The sequence below is a fragment of the Athene cunicularia genome (genome assembly GCF_003259725.1).
Source record: "Athene cunicularia isolate RWA chromosome 3 unlocalized genomic scaffold, athCun1 chr3_part1, whole genome shotgun sequence".
Taxonomy (NCBI): Eukaryota; Metazoa; Chordata; class Aves; order Strigiformes; family Strigidae; genus Athene; species Athene cunicularia.
In genome coordinates this window covers 48,861,599-48,880,327 of record NW_020799097.1, presented here as the reverse complement: position 1 = coordinate 48,880,327, position 18,729 = coordinate 48,861,599, and the positions used below count along the sequence as shown (strand labels likewise).

Sequence of the window (18,729 nt, the reverse complement as noted above, 5' to 3'; positions counted from 1 at the left end):
TACTGATCCTCAGAAGTACAGCATGGAGCAGTATACAACACATATTAAACAGCAATATTTTATGCAGTCAACTATTTAATCATGTAAGGATCATAATGTATAAATCTCATGACATCAGAAAGATATTAAAATAATCCATCACTGTATCGTGCTTAAAAGGCAGATTTCAAGCTGATGTAAACTGGCACAAGTTGGTATAGTTTCACTGCAGACATATGGTTCCAAGAAAGAAACAAGGAGCTTTAGCTTTATGGCTGTCTCTAGCCAAATGTTAGATATTCTGTGTCCTGTAGTCACACCACCCAGTAAGCCCTCAATTTAGAGCCAGTCACAAGTGGTGTTCCCCAAGGCTCAGTACTGGGGCCAGTTCTGTTTAATATCTTTATCAAGAATATGGATGAGGGGATCGAGTGCATCCTCAGTAAGTTTGCAGATGACACCAAGTTAGGTGGGAGTGCTGATCTGCTCGAGGGTAGGGAGGCTCCACAGAGGGATCTAGACAAGCTGGGTTGATGGGCCGAGGCCCACTATATGAGTTTCAGCTATATAACTATATGAGAACAGCTGCCTGGCAGAAAAGGACCTGGGGGTGCTGGTTAACAGCCAGCTGAACAGGAGCCAGCAGTGTGCCCAGGTGCCCAAGAAGGCCAGAGGTATCCTGGCTTGTGTCAGCAATAGCGTGGCCAGCAGGGACAGGGGAGCGATCATCCTCCTGTACTCAGCACTGGTGAGGCCGCACCTGGAATATCGTGTTTGGTTTTGGGCCCCTCACCACAAGAAAGTACCGTCAAGGTGCTGGAGCACATCCAAAGATGGACAATGAAACTGGTAGAGGGTTTAGAGCACAAGACTTATGAGGAGTGACTGAGGGAACTGGGGCTGTTTAGTCTGGAGAAAAGGAGCCTGAAGGGAGAGACCTTATTGCTCTCTACAACTACCTGAAAGAAGGTTGTAGTGAGGTGGGTGTCGGTTGTCTCTAAAGTAACAAGTGATAGGACAAGAGGAAACGTCCTCGGGTTGTGCTGGGGGACGTTTAGATTGGGTATTAGGAAAAATTTCTTCACCAAAAGGGCTGTCAAGCATTGGAACAGGCTGCCCAGGGAAGAGGTTGAGTCACCATCCCTGGAGGTATTTAAAAGATGTGGAGATGTGGTGCTCAGGGACATGGTTTAGTGGTGAACTTGGCAGTGTTAGGTTAACGGTTGGACTCGATCTTAAAGGTCTTTCCAACCTAAACTATTTTACGGTTCTATGATTCTAACTTCACTGCAAGAATTTAAACATATGGAAGACCAAGGAGGGGATACAATCAGAAGATAAAAGGGGCATTGACTCATTTTTTTGGGCAGCTTTTAGTAAACAACAATTAAGCACAAACACTGGGAAACTTTAAGAAGATAGAATCACACCCACATGGCAAGGTGACTCAGAATCAGAGCCTCTCTCCACTGCGAATACAGTGAACTATGCCATACCTGTAAACTAAAGGAAAGCAAAAACCTTGCAACGTGCAAAAAAACAGCAACAATTTACTGTATTTCTCATACAAGCAACTGGCAGAAGCAACTTCTTTTTACACTGAACTAATGAACTGACATCTGAGAAAGATTATTTTTCAATTGTCTATTCTACTTCCAGGTGCAAACATTAGTCTGCCTTCCCTCAAGGGATTCAAATGCAACAGAGAAAAATTAAGATTTAAGATTTAGCGCAAACCCACTGTCACACAGATGCAAAATAAGGGTCATTCTGAGAGATGTGCACAGTCTCTGCTTCCCTTCCAAAAATTTAGTAATTTCACTATTCACAGAAAGCTTTTAAGTGAGACACAGAAATAAAGTGGAGAGGGTAGATGAAGTCAGTTATTAATCAACCTTCAAATAACATACCTGATTTAATTGCTCTTGGCAGACATGTAATTTGGATTAAGCTTACAGTTCAACAGAAATAGCTTCCTGTCAGAGAACCTACTACTTGGACATGTTAAAATTTCCCTATATACCCAAGTGCTTCATTTTTTCCCCAAATCAAGGTGTAAAATTTTAATCATATAAAATACCCTTTATGTAATAGCTAAAATGCCCCATGTATCATGTTACATATTTGAATACATATTTTCAATGGTATACAACACTTCTCTTTTGTTGGACAGTTTTTGATAGTTAAATACACCATTTCCAGCAAGGCAAATGCTATCAGTGCCCAAATTCAACATGGCCAACAAGTACCAACCAAGGTCTGTGCATCCTAGAAAGTGATCTGCAGGACCCAACACCACTGAAAACAGTTCCACTCTCTCACTTTGTCTGAAAGCAGACTCCTTCTTCTGTATACTTTTCCCAGTACCACTTTGAGGCACATTTTCAGTGCCGATTTACAGGTTTATTAAATTATTAAAACTGCCATTGGTACAGTATCCTAGATTGTTCCTTAGAGGTCTCCTTTCTCATAAACGCTTGCTTAGTTTATGACATACTTTACACCTAGATTACATCTACACTACATCTAGATGGCTAGATATTTTCAAGTGACATAACATACATGTCCTAAACACTACCATAAAACCACTGATTAAAATGCACTGTGAAATACAAGAATGCTTTCCAGAGTCTACACATGACACTGTCTTGTTCTGTAACACCAGGGACTGAAAATTTTCTTCTTTTAGTACAATGATTTCAAGTTTAGAGGAAAGCAAATGGAAATGTGACCTTAACATAACAGTTCATCCCCCCACTCTCACGATATTTGCCTGAATGAGAAAGAACAGGAGAGGCAAACTCATTCCATTGATACAAATAAACAAGGGTTACTCTGTCGTTACTACATGTAAGAAGAAAAACTTGCTCTAACAACACATTTGAAGAGGACAGCCCCTCCAAGGGTGAAGCATTACAATGATGTACTAATGCCAATGTCAACAAATAGTACCAAAATATAGGACCAGAACTGCTTGCATGTCTGATACATGTAACCAATAGTTTAAAACAAATTCCTTTCATAGCAGTACATGTTCATACAGAACTACGCACTTACATGCCCCAGTGTACTTTGATAGAACAAGTTTTCTGAGTAGTGCCGAACACCCCTGTTTCTTCAGTGTCGTCAAAAAAGGAAGTCACGATTCCCAACCCTTCAGGTTCTGTATACAAATCAATTCGGCAAACCCTGTAATCCTAAAAAATGAAGATTGTCATAATAACTTAATCTGTGCTGTGAGTTCTGTAATTAATATGGATAACTAAATTAGTTTGGAAACACCTCTTAATTTAAAATTGTTTCCCCACTTGTCAATTACTACTGTTATTAGATGCCTATAATAAAAGTATAACTAGGCCAGTTTGCCTGTCTGTCTGGACCAAGACAGTCAGTCAATCTCTAAGCAGCATTTACATTGTTTACTTTCTGCCATCTAGGCAGGAACACATTTTCTTTCATCAGTTAACATCTCCTCTAGCAAATTAAATCCTTAAACAACACCAAGCAAGCCATTCTTGAAGAGAACTGGAATTTAAACAAGAATTGTAGTTACAAGCAATATATATTCCTCCTTTTTCCATTCCTAGTCAAATAACTTTATAGCTCATGCTTGTTTTGGCAACCTGCACAGGTAACTACTTAATGGTAGGTTAAAAGTGCATGGAGGAAGGCTGTTCCACCACGTGTGAAACTCCCTGGTAAGTCTGCGCACACAGGGCTATTTTTTGAGTATCAAACAAGGTTTGTTGTTTGAGACACTGAAGTTTGTGTTGAGCATAAATTTAGTTTATATTTAAAAAAAGAAGAAAAAGGCACATACATCTTTGGTAATTATGAGTCTGTGGAATTACTGATGGCTTTTTGAGATGTTTTTTCCTGAGAGTCTGACCAGGCTAAAAAGCATACGCTGTACATAGCATTTTGGAGGCTATTCTAATAAAAACCATGAACTTTTCTTCCTGCCCTATCGTTCCAGTGGATGTTACTGTAACTCCCAGTGTGCAAAAGCCCCCATGTTTATTTTGTGATCAAACAAGAAATTCAACATGGAAGACTGTTTCATACATTTACAACTCATGTTACGCTTGTGTGCTAATACACTAATCACACTTTGTATCAAACATCACCAAACATTATGATCTATATAAAATTTTCTTATATTACTTGCCTTAACAACATGTCTTATTGAACCAATCACTGCAGGCTTTAGAGATTTACATTCGTTTTGGTCTTCCGAAGTACCTGTACCCCAAATATCTGGGAGTTCCAGCTCTCCTTCTTCCAGGGGAATAGACGGGCCTTCAAAATTTGGTTTCTCATAGAGTATCCAGCTTAAAATAAAAATTTCTCATTTTTAATGGTGCCTTATCAAGTGTGATTTGCAAAAATCATGCTCCCATTTAACAAAGTCTTTCATAAGAAGTTATTATTTTGAGACCCTTGCCATCACCCCAATAGAGCTTATTCAACCAACACTGCTGATGGAAGCCATTTCTGGTCTCTGTGATACTTTTAAAACCAATGATAAAAACAAAGATACCTACTACTGTCTCTTTAATTTCATCAAGAACACCTCCACCTTTTTAAAAATTGATGATTTGGGGGAGCAAGACTACTGTCTACGAATACAAGACTTTTGCATGAGATACGAAGCAGAAACAATAGGTCAGAAATGCTGATGCTGCAGACTGCTGCATCATGTATAAACAGACAAGCTACTTGGATCCTGTGAAAAGCAGCCTGGATCCACAAGGACTGGTCTAGATATGCCAAAGGATAAGACTGTTCAGAAGACAAGCACAACTTTATTTTTAATGGCAGGTTTTAATATATAACTAGATAAAAACTATATCCATCTGCAAATACAAAACCCTTCCCTGGAGCTCTTAGCTGAAGGGCGAAGAAACACCTCAGTCCCCTAGACCATGCTGGCAAAGAAGACCTGGTTCACACAGATCAAAATATTTTAATTCCAGTTTTCTGAAGCTAAAGAGCAATCAGTGTGCTTATCAGTACCTCCTACTGAAGCTAGCCCTTGTTTCTGCTGCTTGTATCATATCATCACTTTTGAGAACCTGCTATTTGACTGTATTATAGCCTGGCCACAACTTAACTTGCCATGCCATCCACACTAATAATGGCTGTTCTGTTAATGCTATGAAGAATGTAGGAGGTGAACTTGTTTTGTATTACTCTTAGGCAATCTAGCTTTTATAGAAAAATTCCCTCTGGACTTGTTGGATAAACAGTCAGTTACCTCTACAGCATTACCTTAATACATTTGGACATGGGATGTGGACAGGAAACATCTTCTGCATCAAAACCCATGTCAGACCTGGCTTTAAAATCATTTGTTAGTCTTTTAGCCCAATTCAAATACTATGTAAGAACCTATAAAGTGGAGAGGAGTCAAAGGGAGCATAGCTGGACAGAATCTGTCATTTCATCCCATGCCTATGCCTGGTGAAATGTTGCCCCCCAGCTGATGGTAACACTCACTCAGTCTGTCAGCAGGTAAGTTTCCCAACCCAGAACTTCCTATTGCTAAGGTAAAATGCTATGTTTCTTGCTCACGGGTGTCTACGTTACGTTGCCGTTTGCAAGGCAGACTTACTATGAATTACATGCTGGTTCTGTTTCAAAAGATTTTTGGATCAACCAATGATAAAGAGGAAAAGTTAATCTCTTACCATCCTCTGATGACTTTAACTAAAATTGTTGGTGACAGAACCCAAGAACTGCAATCCAGAACGTCATGGAAAACTTCAATACCATTTTTTTGATAGTCTGATTCACAGTGTATCACCAGCTGTGTTAAAAACAAAACAAAACATCCCACAAATACCAACAACATATAATTTAATCTTTCTATGCTTTAAATATAGAGAGGAACAGTAAAGATAGTAAAACTGATCTTACCTTGCCAGGTCTGGGATTGATTTTACTTTGTCCATTTCTTGAGAGTGCCTAATAGACATTGAGAAAAGAAAAGTCACCAAAAAACCCTCAAAGCCAGAAATGTATTCATTAAGCTCATAAAAATCAGTCTGAATAGTAAAAAGGTGAGAACCTTTCAACTACACCTACTTACTGCTTCAATTCCTTCCTCCTCCTGAAGAGCAGTATCTTGCCACAAATGTACAAATTTACACACCTTTTTTTTTTATTTATAAAAACTCTGAATTATCATCTCACTGAAGCCAACTAACATCAACCAAGTCTTGAAATACTTTAAAATACTTTAAAATCTTTCTGATCAGCTTCCTACATATTCCAGTAGTTTCATACTTTAAAAACTGGCATTAATAAAGTACATGCTCTACAATGCTAAAGATATTAATGAAAGTTTAAATGTCCGGTAACAATAAAGCATTAAATAATTTTGAAGGAATACAGGAAGAGACTGAGGAGGCATGATGGCATATGCATGTATGAACTAGCTAACATAATAAATTTTGTGATGAACACCTTATAACAAGATAGGTTTCGTCAAAAATCTTGAGACTCTGTGCGTAAGTGATAGAGTAAAAATGCTGAAAACAAACAAAACACATTGAGGTATACAAAAATCCAAACAATGTTGAACTCAGTGGCAAATTATATGATATAGAATATATGGGAAAGTTGTGGTTGCATCATGTCATCTTAAAACAAATAAAGGAAGTGTTGCAATTATGTGTCTGGTTTCCTAGTAAGGAAAGGAGCGCTCCTTCTGGGACAGGGTCTCATTCTCTAGGAACTACTCATACAAACAAAAAACCCCAAACAGATCCTACCCCTAAATAGGCTGCAGCGTAAGATAACCAGCAACACGTGCAAGGAACTAATGAGAACATAATAGCATGCAGGGAAAGCAGTGGTCTCGGACAGAGTTCCTAACCACCATCAGATTTTTGTAGGCATCATCAAGACAGGTTGAAGCATGACTGTTTTTTTTAGCCAGTGCTTCAATTCTAGTTAGAACTTGCTCTGTGTCTTAAGGAATGCCAGAGTCATCATTTTGGGCTGCCCTTACTCTTTTCCTTCACATTACCCATTAGCCATTGCATCACCATTTTCTTAGTCAGTGGAAGATGCACAGTAAGTACATATCATAGAAACATTTTCGGTTCCTAACTTGAGCAAGAGAATTCAGAGTCAGAAATAGTGCTGCAGAAGTCCTGGAACCCTTTGGAGCCTAACAGGCTTCTTTCAAGAGCAGTTTTATGCACATACATACCTCCTTGCCATATCAGGCCTCCCACACTCTACTGAAAAACTGAAACCCACTCAAAACCAACAGTTTAACTAGCAAAGAAAATCAGTACTAGTCATTTGCTTTAAACCCAGGTTTTGAAATTCAAGGAGGGCCATCCAGAGTAAAACAGACTTTTTAACTGGTGGCGTAAGTCTACATCACTGCAAATAACCCCCCTAATTTTCATCCTTGCAGTAGTTAAAAAACTTCCCATATGGGAAAAATCTACGTCCCCAAAACTGAGAGGTACCATGGATGATTGCCTTCTGCAAAGTGAAGAAGAAAGGAGTTGTTTCTACTACTCCCCTACTCCTTTTAGTAGAACTGTAACAGCAAATAACTAGTAGCTTTGAAACAGTATTTCTCAAACTTCTTACATGCTGCTTCAATTCCACAGGTCAAATTAATGCAAATATTAAACTCTGTAGAACATACTTCTTCCAGGATTCCTAGATCTCCTGATTATAGTTTTCCTCTTGGGTAACAGTAAGAGCCCACATAAACAGAAATAGCATATACTATAGGACATTGGTTCAGCATTTTGAAAACAGAAATTACAAAGTTCTCCCACATTAGGGTAAAGTTGTCTCAAAGGGAAAACCTAGGTCTGACTTCACTAATGATGAATAGATGCTCATAATCAAATGGAGAGCCCTTCACTATAGCAGCACTTTAAATAATCACTACTACCCAGTTCCTAAAGCATTCTTAAAGAATACATATTTTCTATCAAATGCATGGGAATACTGGGAACAAAAACAGAGGGCGAAAAAAAAAGTTTGCCATGTTACTCATTTAACAGTGCAATGGCTGAATGTCTTGGTGGAAGAGTAGAGAGATTACTGTCAACAGAAGAAGCACACACAAGTTTTCTGAAGTTCACAGAAAACATTTACTAATTTACAACAAAAAAATAAAGTCAGCATGAGATTTGTTTCAAAATAATACAAAATCAAGAATGAAGACATTCAAACATATACTTTCAATTCATATTTGTGAAGAATCTCAAAATAAGGGTACCATGAAGAAATATAATCATAATAATAGATGCTATCTCATTTTCATGCATAGCAAACATCAGATGAAACTTGTACCATATCTATGTTCACCTCTCTGTATTTGTAATCTATGTATGTCCCTAGGAGGGAAAACAAAACAAAACATGTATGCACATTATGTATAGAAAATATAAAAGCTGGACAACTTTTCAGGCAGATTTTAAACTCCACAATACTTACATCCACATCTAATAAACCAGTGGGGACATTTGATTCATATCTGCTTGTTCCTAACCAGCTGGAAAAACTTTTCTCAGGATTCCCATAGTGGGGCATTTGTATACTTAGTTCTTTTTTTGCACTATCTGCTTGCATGTACTTCTCCACAAAACTTGGAAACTTCATATCTGAAAGAGACTGAATTGCAAATTCAAAATTAACACTCATTCAGCAGGTAGATAAAATTTTACATGATTGCATTTCACGAACCATCTTTATTACCTCAGATTTTTGATGCATGCCGAATGGCTCAGAAGCATCCTGTTGTAAAGGAGGCATCCCTGAGGAGTCACTTGTAAAAGCTGTGGTGTTATTTACTGAGGTAACAGAAGGATTAAAAAACTTTTCTTTAGATGTAGAAGACAGCAAGCTTGAGAAGAGGGAACTTTTTTCAAGCCGGGATCTCTTAATTTCACCATCTGTACCATCAATGTTTTCTTTTCCGTTTATTTCCTGAGTAAAGGCGGGTTCCTCTCTATTACATGACTGCAGGGCTTTGAATATGATACTTTGCTCTGTCGATGCACGCTTAGGCCTGACTCTTGCTATCGTTTCCAGGCTCTGCATTTTAATTTGTTGGGCTGGTAACAGATCTTGTGTTTTTTCTCTCCTCAGTCCCAAACCAAAAGTAAATACAGTAGGATCAAATACCTTCTCTAAGTTATCTTCATGAATAGGAGGCATTGCAAAATGGGGTGCTGGGGACTTGGGAAGCTTTGACCTCTTCTTTTTCTGGGGTAAACAAACCAAGCTGTCCAAGTTTTTTATTGTTTCAGCAAACTTCTTCATGTCTGATGGGGAATCAAAAATGCTATCATCTTCAGCAGATCCATTACAGGTTTTGCCTGGGCTCTTTAGTGTATCGATGCTGTGCTCTGGTATCAGTATACTATCTTGACTGCTGTCATCATATTGCAGTGCTGCAAAGCTCAAATCTCCTGTTTTTGCCTTTTTATCTCCATTTTCCGTATTCTTCAATTCTGATCTAGGAAATTGATGAGATGGTAGAAGATATTTATCATCATTGCAAGGTGATAAAACCTCAGTGTTTGGCAGCATCTCTTCTTCATTTCTGTGGAATTCTGAGCTTGTGTTATTTCTCTGGTAGGAAGTATCTTGAACATTTTCACTTTTACTGGATGAGTGCAAGGACAGTTTAAAAGGTGAACTTTCTTTTTTAGCTGTGGTTAATTCTGGATCGGGTTGCTTCAGAGAGTTACCACTAGCATCAATTTTGCTGCTTTGGTTAAAAAGAGATATTGCAGCTTTTACTTTAAGTTCTGTTGTCTTCCCAATATCCTCATAAGAGGCAGAGCCTTCTTCATTTTTGCCTTTCAATTCTACAGTGCTTTCTTTCTCTGGTATGCCATTCTCAAATAACTTCTGGTGACTGCTTTGCTTATTTAATGTTTTATCAGGCTGTTCGCTTTCCTTAGGTAGTTTTCCAAATTTCAGCTTTGCTCTGCCAACAAATGTGCTTGGTACAGTACTATTTTTTGAAGAAGGGATGTCAGTAGGCCTCTGGCTCTGGTTAGCGCATTTATTTTCAAACAAGGAAATTTTGTTGGCAATGTTGCTGTTAGTTTTATTAACTGGTTTTTCAAGAGTATCCTGCTCGCTTTCCAAACTGTCTTGATTCATAGGTGCTTTAAAATTCAGCTCTACATTCTTCGGTTTGGCTGGACTATAGGAGGCAAAGTGATACAGAGTTACATCTTTGATTAATCTTGAAAAGACTTGTAACAATTTTCAAAACAATAAAATGTAGCATTATAACGAAATTTTCCGCAGTCATATTAAGTTTATATTTTGGTATCTCAGAAGGAATTAACTAAAACAGCAGTAACTATACAAACAACAAAAAAATCAGACACTAAGAAGAATGCATTTTAAACATGCACATAGTTCCTTAATGCTCAGTAAAACAAAAAACACAGCAGCCTACAGCATCTGCAATTGAGGCAGAAAATTTAACTACTTATGACTGACAGACACGAAAATTTAATGGCGAATAGGCAGAATAAATTACAGGCATGCAATCCCCTACAGAGTTTAGGAAACAAATCCCAATTCATTAAGGTGATAATGAGTTGGTTGACATTTGAATATACCTCTCCAGCAAGTTTTGAAGACATCTGCCCAGGTTCTTCGCAGCCCTTACACTGCAGAAGCAACCTTAAAGCGAGTGAAAGACCTCTTCTGGCCTCATTACTGCCAGTGGAAAAGGTAACTCTCCCTAATCACTGCATCACCACTTCGCTAAGCTAACACCACATGTGAGGACTCTCCCATTAGTTAGCTAACAATTTTAATTGTGTAAACTAACCATGGTGATTTTACAAGAATCGAATTAGGAAACATAGAAACTTCTCCAGGGTGGATAGAGAAGCATGTACAAGTGCATACCACAACAGTACTGATACTACAGCAGAAGGCTGACGACATGCAGCTGAGGGTTTTAAGCCTCCCTCCTCTCAATACCTACATCCAGCAGAAATTATTTGTGCATGTCTCTTGCAACTGCAGGAATAGTATGAACAGCTGTGAAGATGCAGGGCACATGTCTCCAGAATTTATCAGTCAGATGTAAGGAGTGTCAAGGAGCCTGCCATTGCCTCAAAGGCGGGAATCTGGAGATAGTGGTGGGAGAACAGGCACTACTTGAAAACCAACAATGGTGGGAGATAAAACAAACTGGCTTGCAGCAACAATCTCTGGGGCCTCAAATGCTCCATCAGTCAATGGATAATTTTGGTATTTAAGTGCTTTCTTCTTTTTTACCTACACAAACTGTGTTCGACGAGCTCTCAGACAGCTCTTTAGCCCAAGAAAGAAGCATGATTTACAAGTGAGTCAACATGAACAACCCAAAAACTAAGATCACTCCTTTCTCCTCTTCCTCAAGCAATCCATCCAAGCAGGGAAGTAAACCCTACTAAAGGAAGACTTGCCATTGTACAAGCTTCTTTACTTGGGAAAAGGATTAGGGAAAAAACTTACTGAAATAACAGAAGGAACCCAAAATCAGCTGCCTAAGAATCTATACAGAAAGCAACTGTTAAAAATCACCATATCTTTTTGGAGAAGACTTCTCAACAGTGCTCACTGTAACTACCAGCCTGCTCACATTGGTTCACAACTGGAAGGTTCTTATGATCAATAAAAAAGAAAATATTAAACTTAAAAATATTAAACTTTAAAATGACTGGCCATACTTCAGATAGGTGTTAATAAAACACACTTGGAAAATTTAAGTCTAGAAACAGAAAAAAATTATTCCTGAAAGAGGGAAGGCAGGGAGGGAACTATCACACAGCATAAAATTAAATCTATTTAGTCACTCCTCCTGATTTGCAGTATGACTGTTTTCCCTAAGCTTTTCAAAGTTAAATTATTCTATGATTCTTCTTTTTGGAAGAAGAATGTAAGTTGCAAGGGACCTCTAAAGGCCAGCTAGTCCAACTTTCTGCGCAAAACAGGAACAGCTTCAAAGTTAGATCAAATTGCTGAAGGCTTTGATCAAGTTCTGAGTATCTCCAAAGGTTGAGATTTCACAGCCTTACTAGGGAAGCATTACAGCAGATCAGCCACTGTCACTGGGAATCATTTTTGCCTTATATCCCACTGAAACATCACTGTTGCAAATTGCAATGATGGCCATTGTCTCTTCGCTGCAGACCTCAAGAATGAATTTAGCTCTGCCTTCTCTATACTGTCTCTCTAGGTAGTGAGATGACTCAGGTCTACACCATTCCTTCTTTCAGTTGAGCAAATCAAGCTCTTTAGCTTCTCCTCATTTATAGTATGCTCCAGTGTCATCACCTTCTTAATGGCTCACCACTGGATTCACTCCAACTTGTGAAGATCTCTCTTGTACCAGGAGAAGAGAGCTGGAAGAGGAGGGAGGGGTACAACTTGATGTAACACCACAAATGCAGCCGCCTGGGCACCAAATATCTTCTACTTTGACCTGCTGGCTACATTCCTGCCAATGTAGCCCAGTACGGACTTAGCCTTCATCTGCTACAAGGATGTGCTACTGACACATGCTGAATTTGCTGTTCACCAGGACCCTTCACGTCCTTTTCTGATTAGAAAAACGTACTTAATCTCTCCTACCCGTATTTTCAAGAGGTATCACTAACAGCTCAGTTATCTTAACAGACTCATTTCCATACCATGCTGTCAGCCTGTCACTTGCACTACTAAGTGCATTTCAGCATAACACATAACTTCCTAATAAAATCCATCTCTCCTTGTATGCCTCGACACAAGCAAGTTTAATCGTTAACACTGATAGTTATCAGCCATGCCCAAAACCTGTTTTAAATGAACAGGTAACACCTCAAAGGTATAGTTTCAAGCTTTGCAAATTTACACAGAAACAACCACTTCAGCACTTTGTATTTTACATTCTGCAGTATTTCTGTACAGTAGCAGCAGCAGCAAAACAGCTGAGACTGAAGAGCAATATAAAGCTCAGCCCTGGAGCGCCATCCATTACATCTGGTTGTCCTGCTTTTGGCTGGGATAAAGTTAATTTTCTTCCTAGTAGCTGGTACAGTGCTGTGTTTTGGATTCAGTGTCAGAATAATGTTGATAACACACTGATGTTTTAGTTTTTGCTAAGTAGCACTTACCCAAAGTTAAGTTTCCCATGCTCTGCCAGCAAGCAGGCGCACAAGAAGCTGGGAGGGCGCATGTCCAGGACACCTGACACAAACTAGCCAAAGGGATATTCCATACCACAGAATGTCACGCTCAGTATATAACCTGGGGGAACCTGGCCAGGAGGGGCACCTTGCTGCTTGGGCATCAGTCAGTGGGTGGCAAGAAAGTGCATTATGCATCACTTGTCTTTTCTTGGGTTTTATTTCTCTCTCTTTTTGTTATATTCCTTTTCATTACTATTATTACTATTTTAATATCATTGTTACTAATACATTTTATCTTAGTTCTTAAAACTCTTCTTATCTCAACCCATGAGCTTGACTTTTTTTCCCATTATCCTCCCCACACCACTGAGCTGGGGGAGGAGTGAGCAAGCAGCTGCGTGGTGCTTAATTGCGTCTAGGGTTAAACCACAACACTCGCCTCCTCCAACTCATCTTTTCCTTACACCTTTTTCCACATTAAGAAATACTGGTTTTAAATACAGCCAAAAGATGGGCCTTATTGCAAGAACTGAGTTTCTAAGCTTGTTTAAATGAAGGAGATGTTGTTTGAGTATCCTTTAAGCCTCTCCTCTAGTAAGGGGGAAGAGCACTGGAAGATGGATTCACTTCACAGTGCAAGTGCTTTCTTACCAACAGCCCAGTGTGGCTGATCCCTAACCCATTGCTGATCTGCAATACCAGAAACAAGCAGGCACAAGAAAAATACTGATGTCCTTCTCTTCAGCTACACCTTCAGCTAACCTGTGGGAGCAAGCAGTTAAACCTCGCCCAATAGAGTCATAAACGGAAGGTGAGTCACATAGTTGAAGCATACTGTCCAAGCGACCATGTCAGGCATGTATCTGATGCCAAAAAACACGGATGCCAAAACATCGGATTGAGGTGAGCAAAGAAAAACGGCATGTTAACAGAGCAGAATAATTCAACGAGTGGCATAAATGCAAAGGCAACTACAAAACCATGTCTGAACATCAAATATGACAACTGAAGCCAAGTTTTCTGCTAAGCACCATAACTGCTGCCTAAGGCTTTATTTGCTGATTAAGATGTACCATCAACCTCAGTTTAGTCTCAAATCTGATAGGTTTCCCTTTCAAAAAACTATCCCGTGACTTCCAAATTGCCCAGTACACAGACATAAAAGGAGAGAAGACAGAAAATGTTATCATTACTTGCAGGGAACCAGCAAAACATTTTAAAGATTTTTTTTAAATTGTTAATAAAGAGACATGATTCCTAGAATTGGCACAATGTCATTAGTAAGAGACATTACGAATTTTTAAGTGAAAACTACTTCGGTTATAAAAAATCCATCTTATAGGAGGCAAATGAGTCTGTAGATTAGTATTTCTCAATGTGAAAGGGATTCATGTGAAGTATCTAACCATAATTTTTTAACCTTTGAAACTGTAAAAGTTATCTATTCTGTAGTTCAAAGCCATAACAAGAGAACAAACCCACACCTGTTTCTAGTAATAGCATGATCTTCTCCTTTCCCATTTTACAGCAGCACATCGCGTTTATAGTTCATGTGTTCTAACGAATGACTACAAACTATAGCAGGCAATAGCATTCCAATCTGCCTGGCCAGAGAAGCTGTATGGTACTACGCAATGACAGGTATCAGATGCATCAGGAACCTTGTATGCAACATGGCAGTCCCCACCCAGGACTAAAGTTCCTATAGCAGCAGATAAGGCCAAGACACAGTGTCACACACCCCACAAAATCAGGTGAAATAGAACCGGCTGTTTATTGATTAAAATTAGATCTGTCAGAAAGAATACTTGTCTATTACTTTATGACTACAGCAGAAGATAATTCACTATACAAGTCAAGGAGATACCCAGGAAAATGAAATCCAGCTATGCAAGCATTTATAACTTCATCATCACTAATGACAGTGACACAAAGAGAAAAATATGAGAGCTACCTTTCCTCTGAAGTTGTGAAAATACAAAACTTCAGTTTAAAATCTGTGATCTATACTGCCAGATGACAAAGCATCACCATGTACAAAAATACTACAATTTAACTTTCAGTGATAGGTGTTTTTAATTCAGTTACAAATCAGATGTAGAGGATTACAAATCATGCAAAGGAAATGGTTCCAATTGCTCCCATGCTTCTCAGGTGTGGGAAGCATAATTGGAAACATACGTGTTTCTTAAACCATAATGTTGAACCTTCACATCCCTCTAACACAACTTTACAATTCTGAACGCTCAGTGTACCTCGGGTAGACCTGCAGAATTCAATATACTCTGACACCTATAAACGAATGTACCAGAATGAGGAAAGCAATAGCACATAGCTGTGACAATCAAACAACAGAAATGATGGATGCAATAAAATGATTCACTGTAGAAGAGAACATAAGAGAATGCAGGAAATCAATTGCTGGACTCAAACTGCTGATTACAGCGAAAGTTAGAAATACATCCACTTCTTTACAATCCTAAGGAAAGCACCGATCACCTCTGTTGACAGATGACAATTACATTGAGTGTAAAACCAAACCCTGCACAATAATATATGCATAATTCTGCAAATACCTGATGTTATTCACATGCATAAAAATGTACATGATTCATCCTACACATACTTAGGAAAGCAACTATACATATTCAAACTTCTGGAGTGTGATTTATCATATAATTTGAAGGATCAAGTTCTACATTGCATCCCACATTTCTTCATAAAATAACAGCAGAAATTGAGTTGTTTCAAAGAACAACTTGAATACATTCCTTACTCAGATTTTCACATAAATCTTCAATCGCATCCTCAGTTGGTTCAAGATGGCAAAACTACATTAAGGTTAATGTCAGCCAAATCTGAGCAACAATGGGGGCACTGACAATGAGAACAGAGCAGCTTTTACGTATATTATTTCATATAATGGAATTGACATACAAAGAAATTCTCTATCGACAAGAAAAACGGAAAAAAGAATTCTAACACATGTAAACTACAGTGCTTGTTAAGTGGTAACTGTAAGTATAATAAAAAAAAAAAAAGGCAGTTCTTAATTGAAAACCATCTAGATAGATAACAGAAACATAGCTAGTGTTCCTATGGAATCCTAAACACAGTTACAGGCAAAAGGTACAGGGATAAGGTACACTAGTTTATGTTACTTACAGGCTAATCTTTGTCATGACTGTTCTGGAAGCATCCAAACTCTTCAGCTTTGAGATGTCTAAATCAGAATTTGTCTGTCTCTCAGCTGACATACACAGGTCTCCATTTTTAATCCCATCAGAACGCAAGAAAGCTTTTCCGTCTGAACCATTACCATGCTTTACTGCCTTGATCTCATTTCTGCCTTCAGCAAACACCAAGGCAGTGTCTTCTGTCTTATCAGCCAAAGAAACTTTGGGAGATTCCAAGCTGTCTTCCCCAAAAGCCACAGGTATACTTCCCTTTTCCACTGAAGTTCTTTTAGTCACTGGGTTACTCTCTGATGATGGTATAGGTTGCCTTTTTGAGGAGTAATCTTTTACCTGGCCCTTCAAACCCGTAGGAGAGATGGGGACACTGTCCGACTGATTCTTTTTATATGATCTTCTCCTTGCAGGGGTTGCGTTTGAGATCTGCTGCTTGCCTTTGTCAGCCTCAGTTTTAGAAGCCCCTTTGTGAGCTGATCCAACTTTTAAGTCCTGATTATTACCTGGGGAAGAGGAATTCCTTTCAGGAGTCTGTTGAGGAGACTTCGCTTTTCTTTCCGAGTTTATTATCTTGTCTGAAAACACCTCAGAAGGGACATCATCCTCAAAAACAGATTCTTCTCTTGCAGTAGTCTCAGTCTGGTTTCTCTCTCCATTTGGAATGTCATTAGACGACTGAGATTTTCTCCTTTTTCCAGATCTTTTATTAGCCGATTTTTTATCCATCGTGTCCAAGTAACTACAATCTTCTGATGTAACAGTCACGGGTTCATTAAGGAGTTCGTCTGTTTTTCTTAGATAGATATCAACTGTTAACACTCTAGCAGAATGTGTGTGTTCACTCACCGCAGATTCCAACTCGTATGGCAAATCCTTTGGTTTTGCATGCCCAGGCTCCTCAGACACCCACGTGTTCACAAGCTGCTTGTGACTTAAGATACTCTTTTCTAAGTCTTCACTAGACAAATTTCTCAAGCTTTTTATGAAATCTGGAGTTGTGGAATTATTTATATCTGTGATGGACTCCTTCTCCACTTCCAGGGTTTCCACATTCAGGCTACTCTCAAAGACGGAGTTTTTAATGGTTTCACTGCTGCTGCTCCAATCTGCTGACCACTCACTGTCAGAAGACACTCCCCTACTACTCCATTCTGAAATGGTATCGCGATACGGTGGTCCTACTTCACCACTGAAATTATACTCCTGCGTCGCAGAAACAGCACCTACGTTTCTCGCTTGCTTCTGTACCTGGGAAGCTTCGTGTCCTTCCTTTATGTGCCTACAGTATATTGGCTGCACTCTGTGAGGAGAAACTGACCTCTCCCCTTTCCGATGTGAAGCGTGTTCTAGTGAACTTTTGACATTTTTCCTTTTTCCTGTACCAAACAAATTTCCAAGTCTTTCCAATACTGGTTTCTTTTTATTTTCTTCTCTGGAAGAATCTGGAAGTTGTGAGGTGGACTGTAAAAACAAACAAACAAATGTTTGGTTAATATCAAAATTGTTTCTGTAATACATTTGTTTGCATTAGCACCACCTATAAATTAAAAGGACACAGTGCATTTAACAAACCAGCTTTACTGAACAATACCAGCTCTCAAAAACGAACAAGAAAAACAAAACCCTCAAAAAAATCCCAAGATCCTTCTCTCTGCTTTTGCCTGTATTTGTTTACAAGTATGTTCATCTTGCCTTACAATACCAGCATTGCATGTCCCAAACCTCATTAGTTACCATCACCCAAAATAATGCTGGAAAGCATTGCGGTGTCTCCAAGACTGGGGACAAACCACTTGGTCAAGATTTTCCTTACAAAAACAAGAGTGGTGAGTTTAACTTTCCATGTGGCTAAGTTAGTTTTGAAACACTTGTGCTGGTATAGTTCAAAAGGTGTAAGTTGTATTACAATTCACATACTTCTCATTCGTTAAGTCCAATCAATACTTGGCTTGTGTTTTGGGCTAGAAAACCCAGAACTACAAAAGCCACTGCATCACTCAAAGAGCATTACTGGGTCAAATGCTGCCCTGGATTACTCTTGGTGAAGTTTTCCCTTACAACTTCTAATTAACATGGTAAACAGGAAACACGCAACAGCATTGCTGAGTATACATACATATTTGCATTTTAATATATTAGCCCTTTTTACATGCCGGCACGATGAATACTTGTTTTGAGACATCCATTTCAAAACACCGCCAATATTTCCTACTTCGGCAGACCAGCGCTCCCGAGGGCGGCGGGTCACTCTCGGCAGCTCGGAGGCTGCTTCCCCGCATTTTAAACTTGCTTTTTGCTGCAGCCGCCGCCGCGACCGCCTGCCCTCCTCTGGGCCTCTCTTCCACCGCCGAGCGCTGAAACACCCGTGTCCTCCGCGCAGCCCCGCGGTC

At 39.1% G+C, this 18,729-nt stretch overlaps 1 protein-coding gene across 2 annotated transcripts in view; it reads right to left on the bottom strand.

Moving 5' to 3' along the window:
- The window catches only part of CRYBG1 (crystallin beta-gamma domain containing 1), a 65,227-nt gene that overhangs the window by 26,266 nt on the left and 20,232 nt on the right, over positions 1-18,729 (bottom strand). The window contains exons 1-8 of one of the 2 annotated variants that reach the window (XM_026845278.1): positions 18,456-18,541; positions 16,314-17,800; positions 8,716-10,177; positions 8,455-8,631; positions 5,899-5,946; positions 5,670-5,788; positions 4,148-4,310; positions 3,037-3,176 (exon numbers count right to left, since the gene is read on the bottom strand). In XM_026845278.1, the coding sequence (XP_026701079.1) occupies positions 3,037-3,176; positions 4,148-4,310; positions 5,670-5,788; positions 5,899-5,946; positions 8,455-8,631; positions 8,716-10,177; positions 16,314-17,800; positions 18,456-18,521 (3,662 nt within the window). In that variant the 5' untranslated portion in view covers positions 18,522-18,541. Of the gene's footprint in view, positions 1-3,036; positions 3,177-4,147; positions 4,311-5,669; positions 5,789-5,898; positions 5,947-8,454; positions 8,632-8,715; positions 10,178-16,313; positions 17,801-18,455; positions 18,542-18,729 lie in introns of those variants that run through there. The other variant, XM_026845279.1, reaches the window with a different exon arrangement.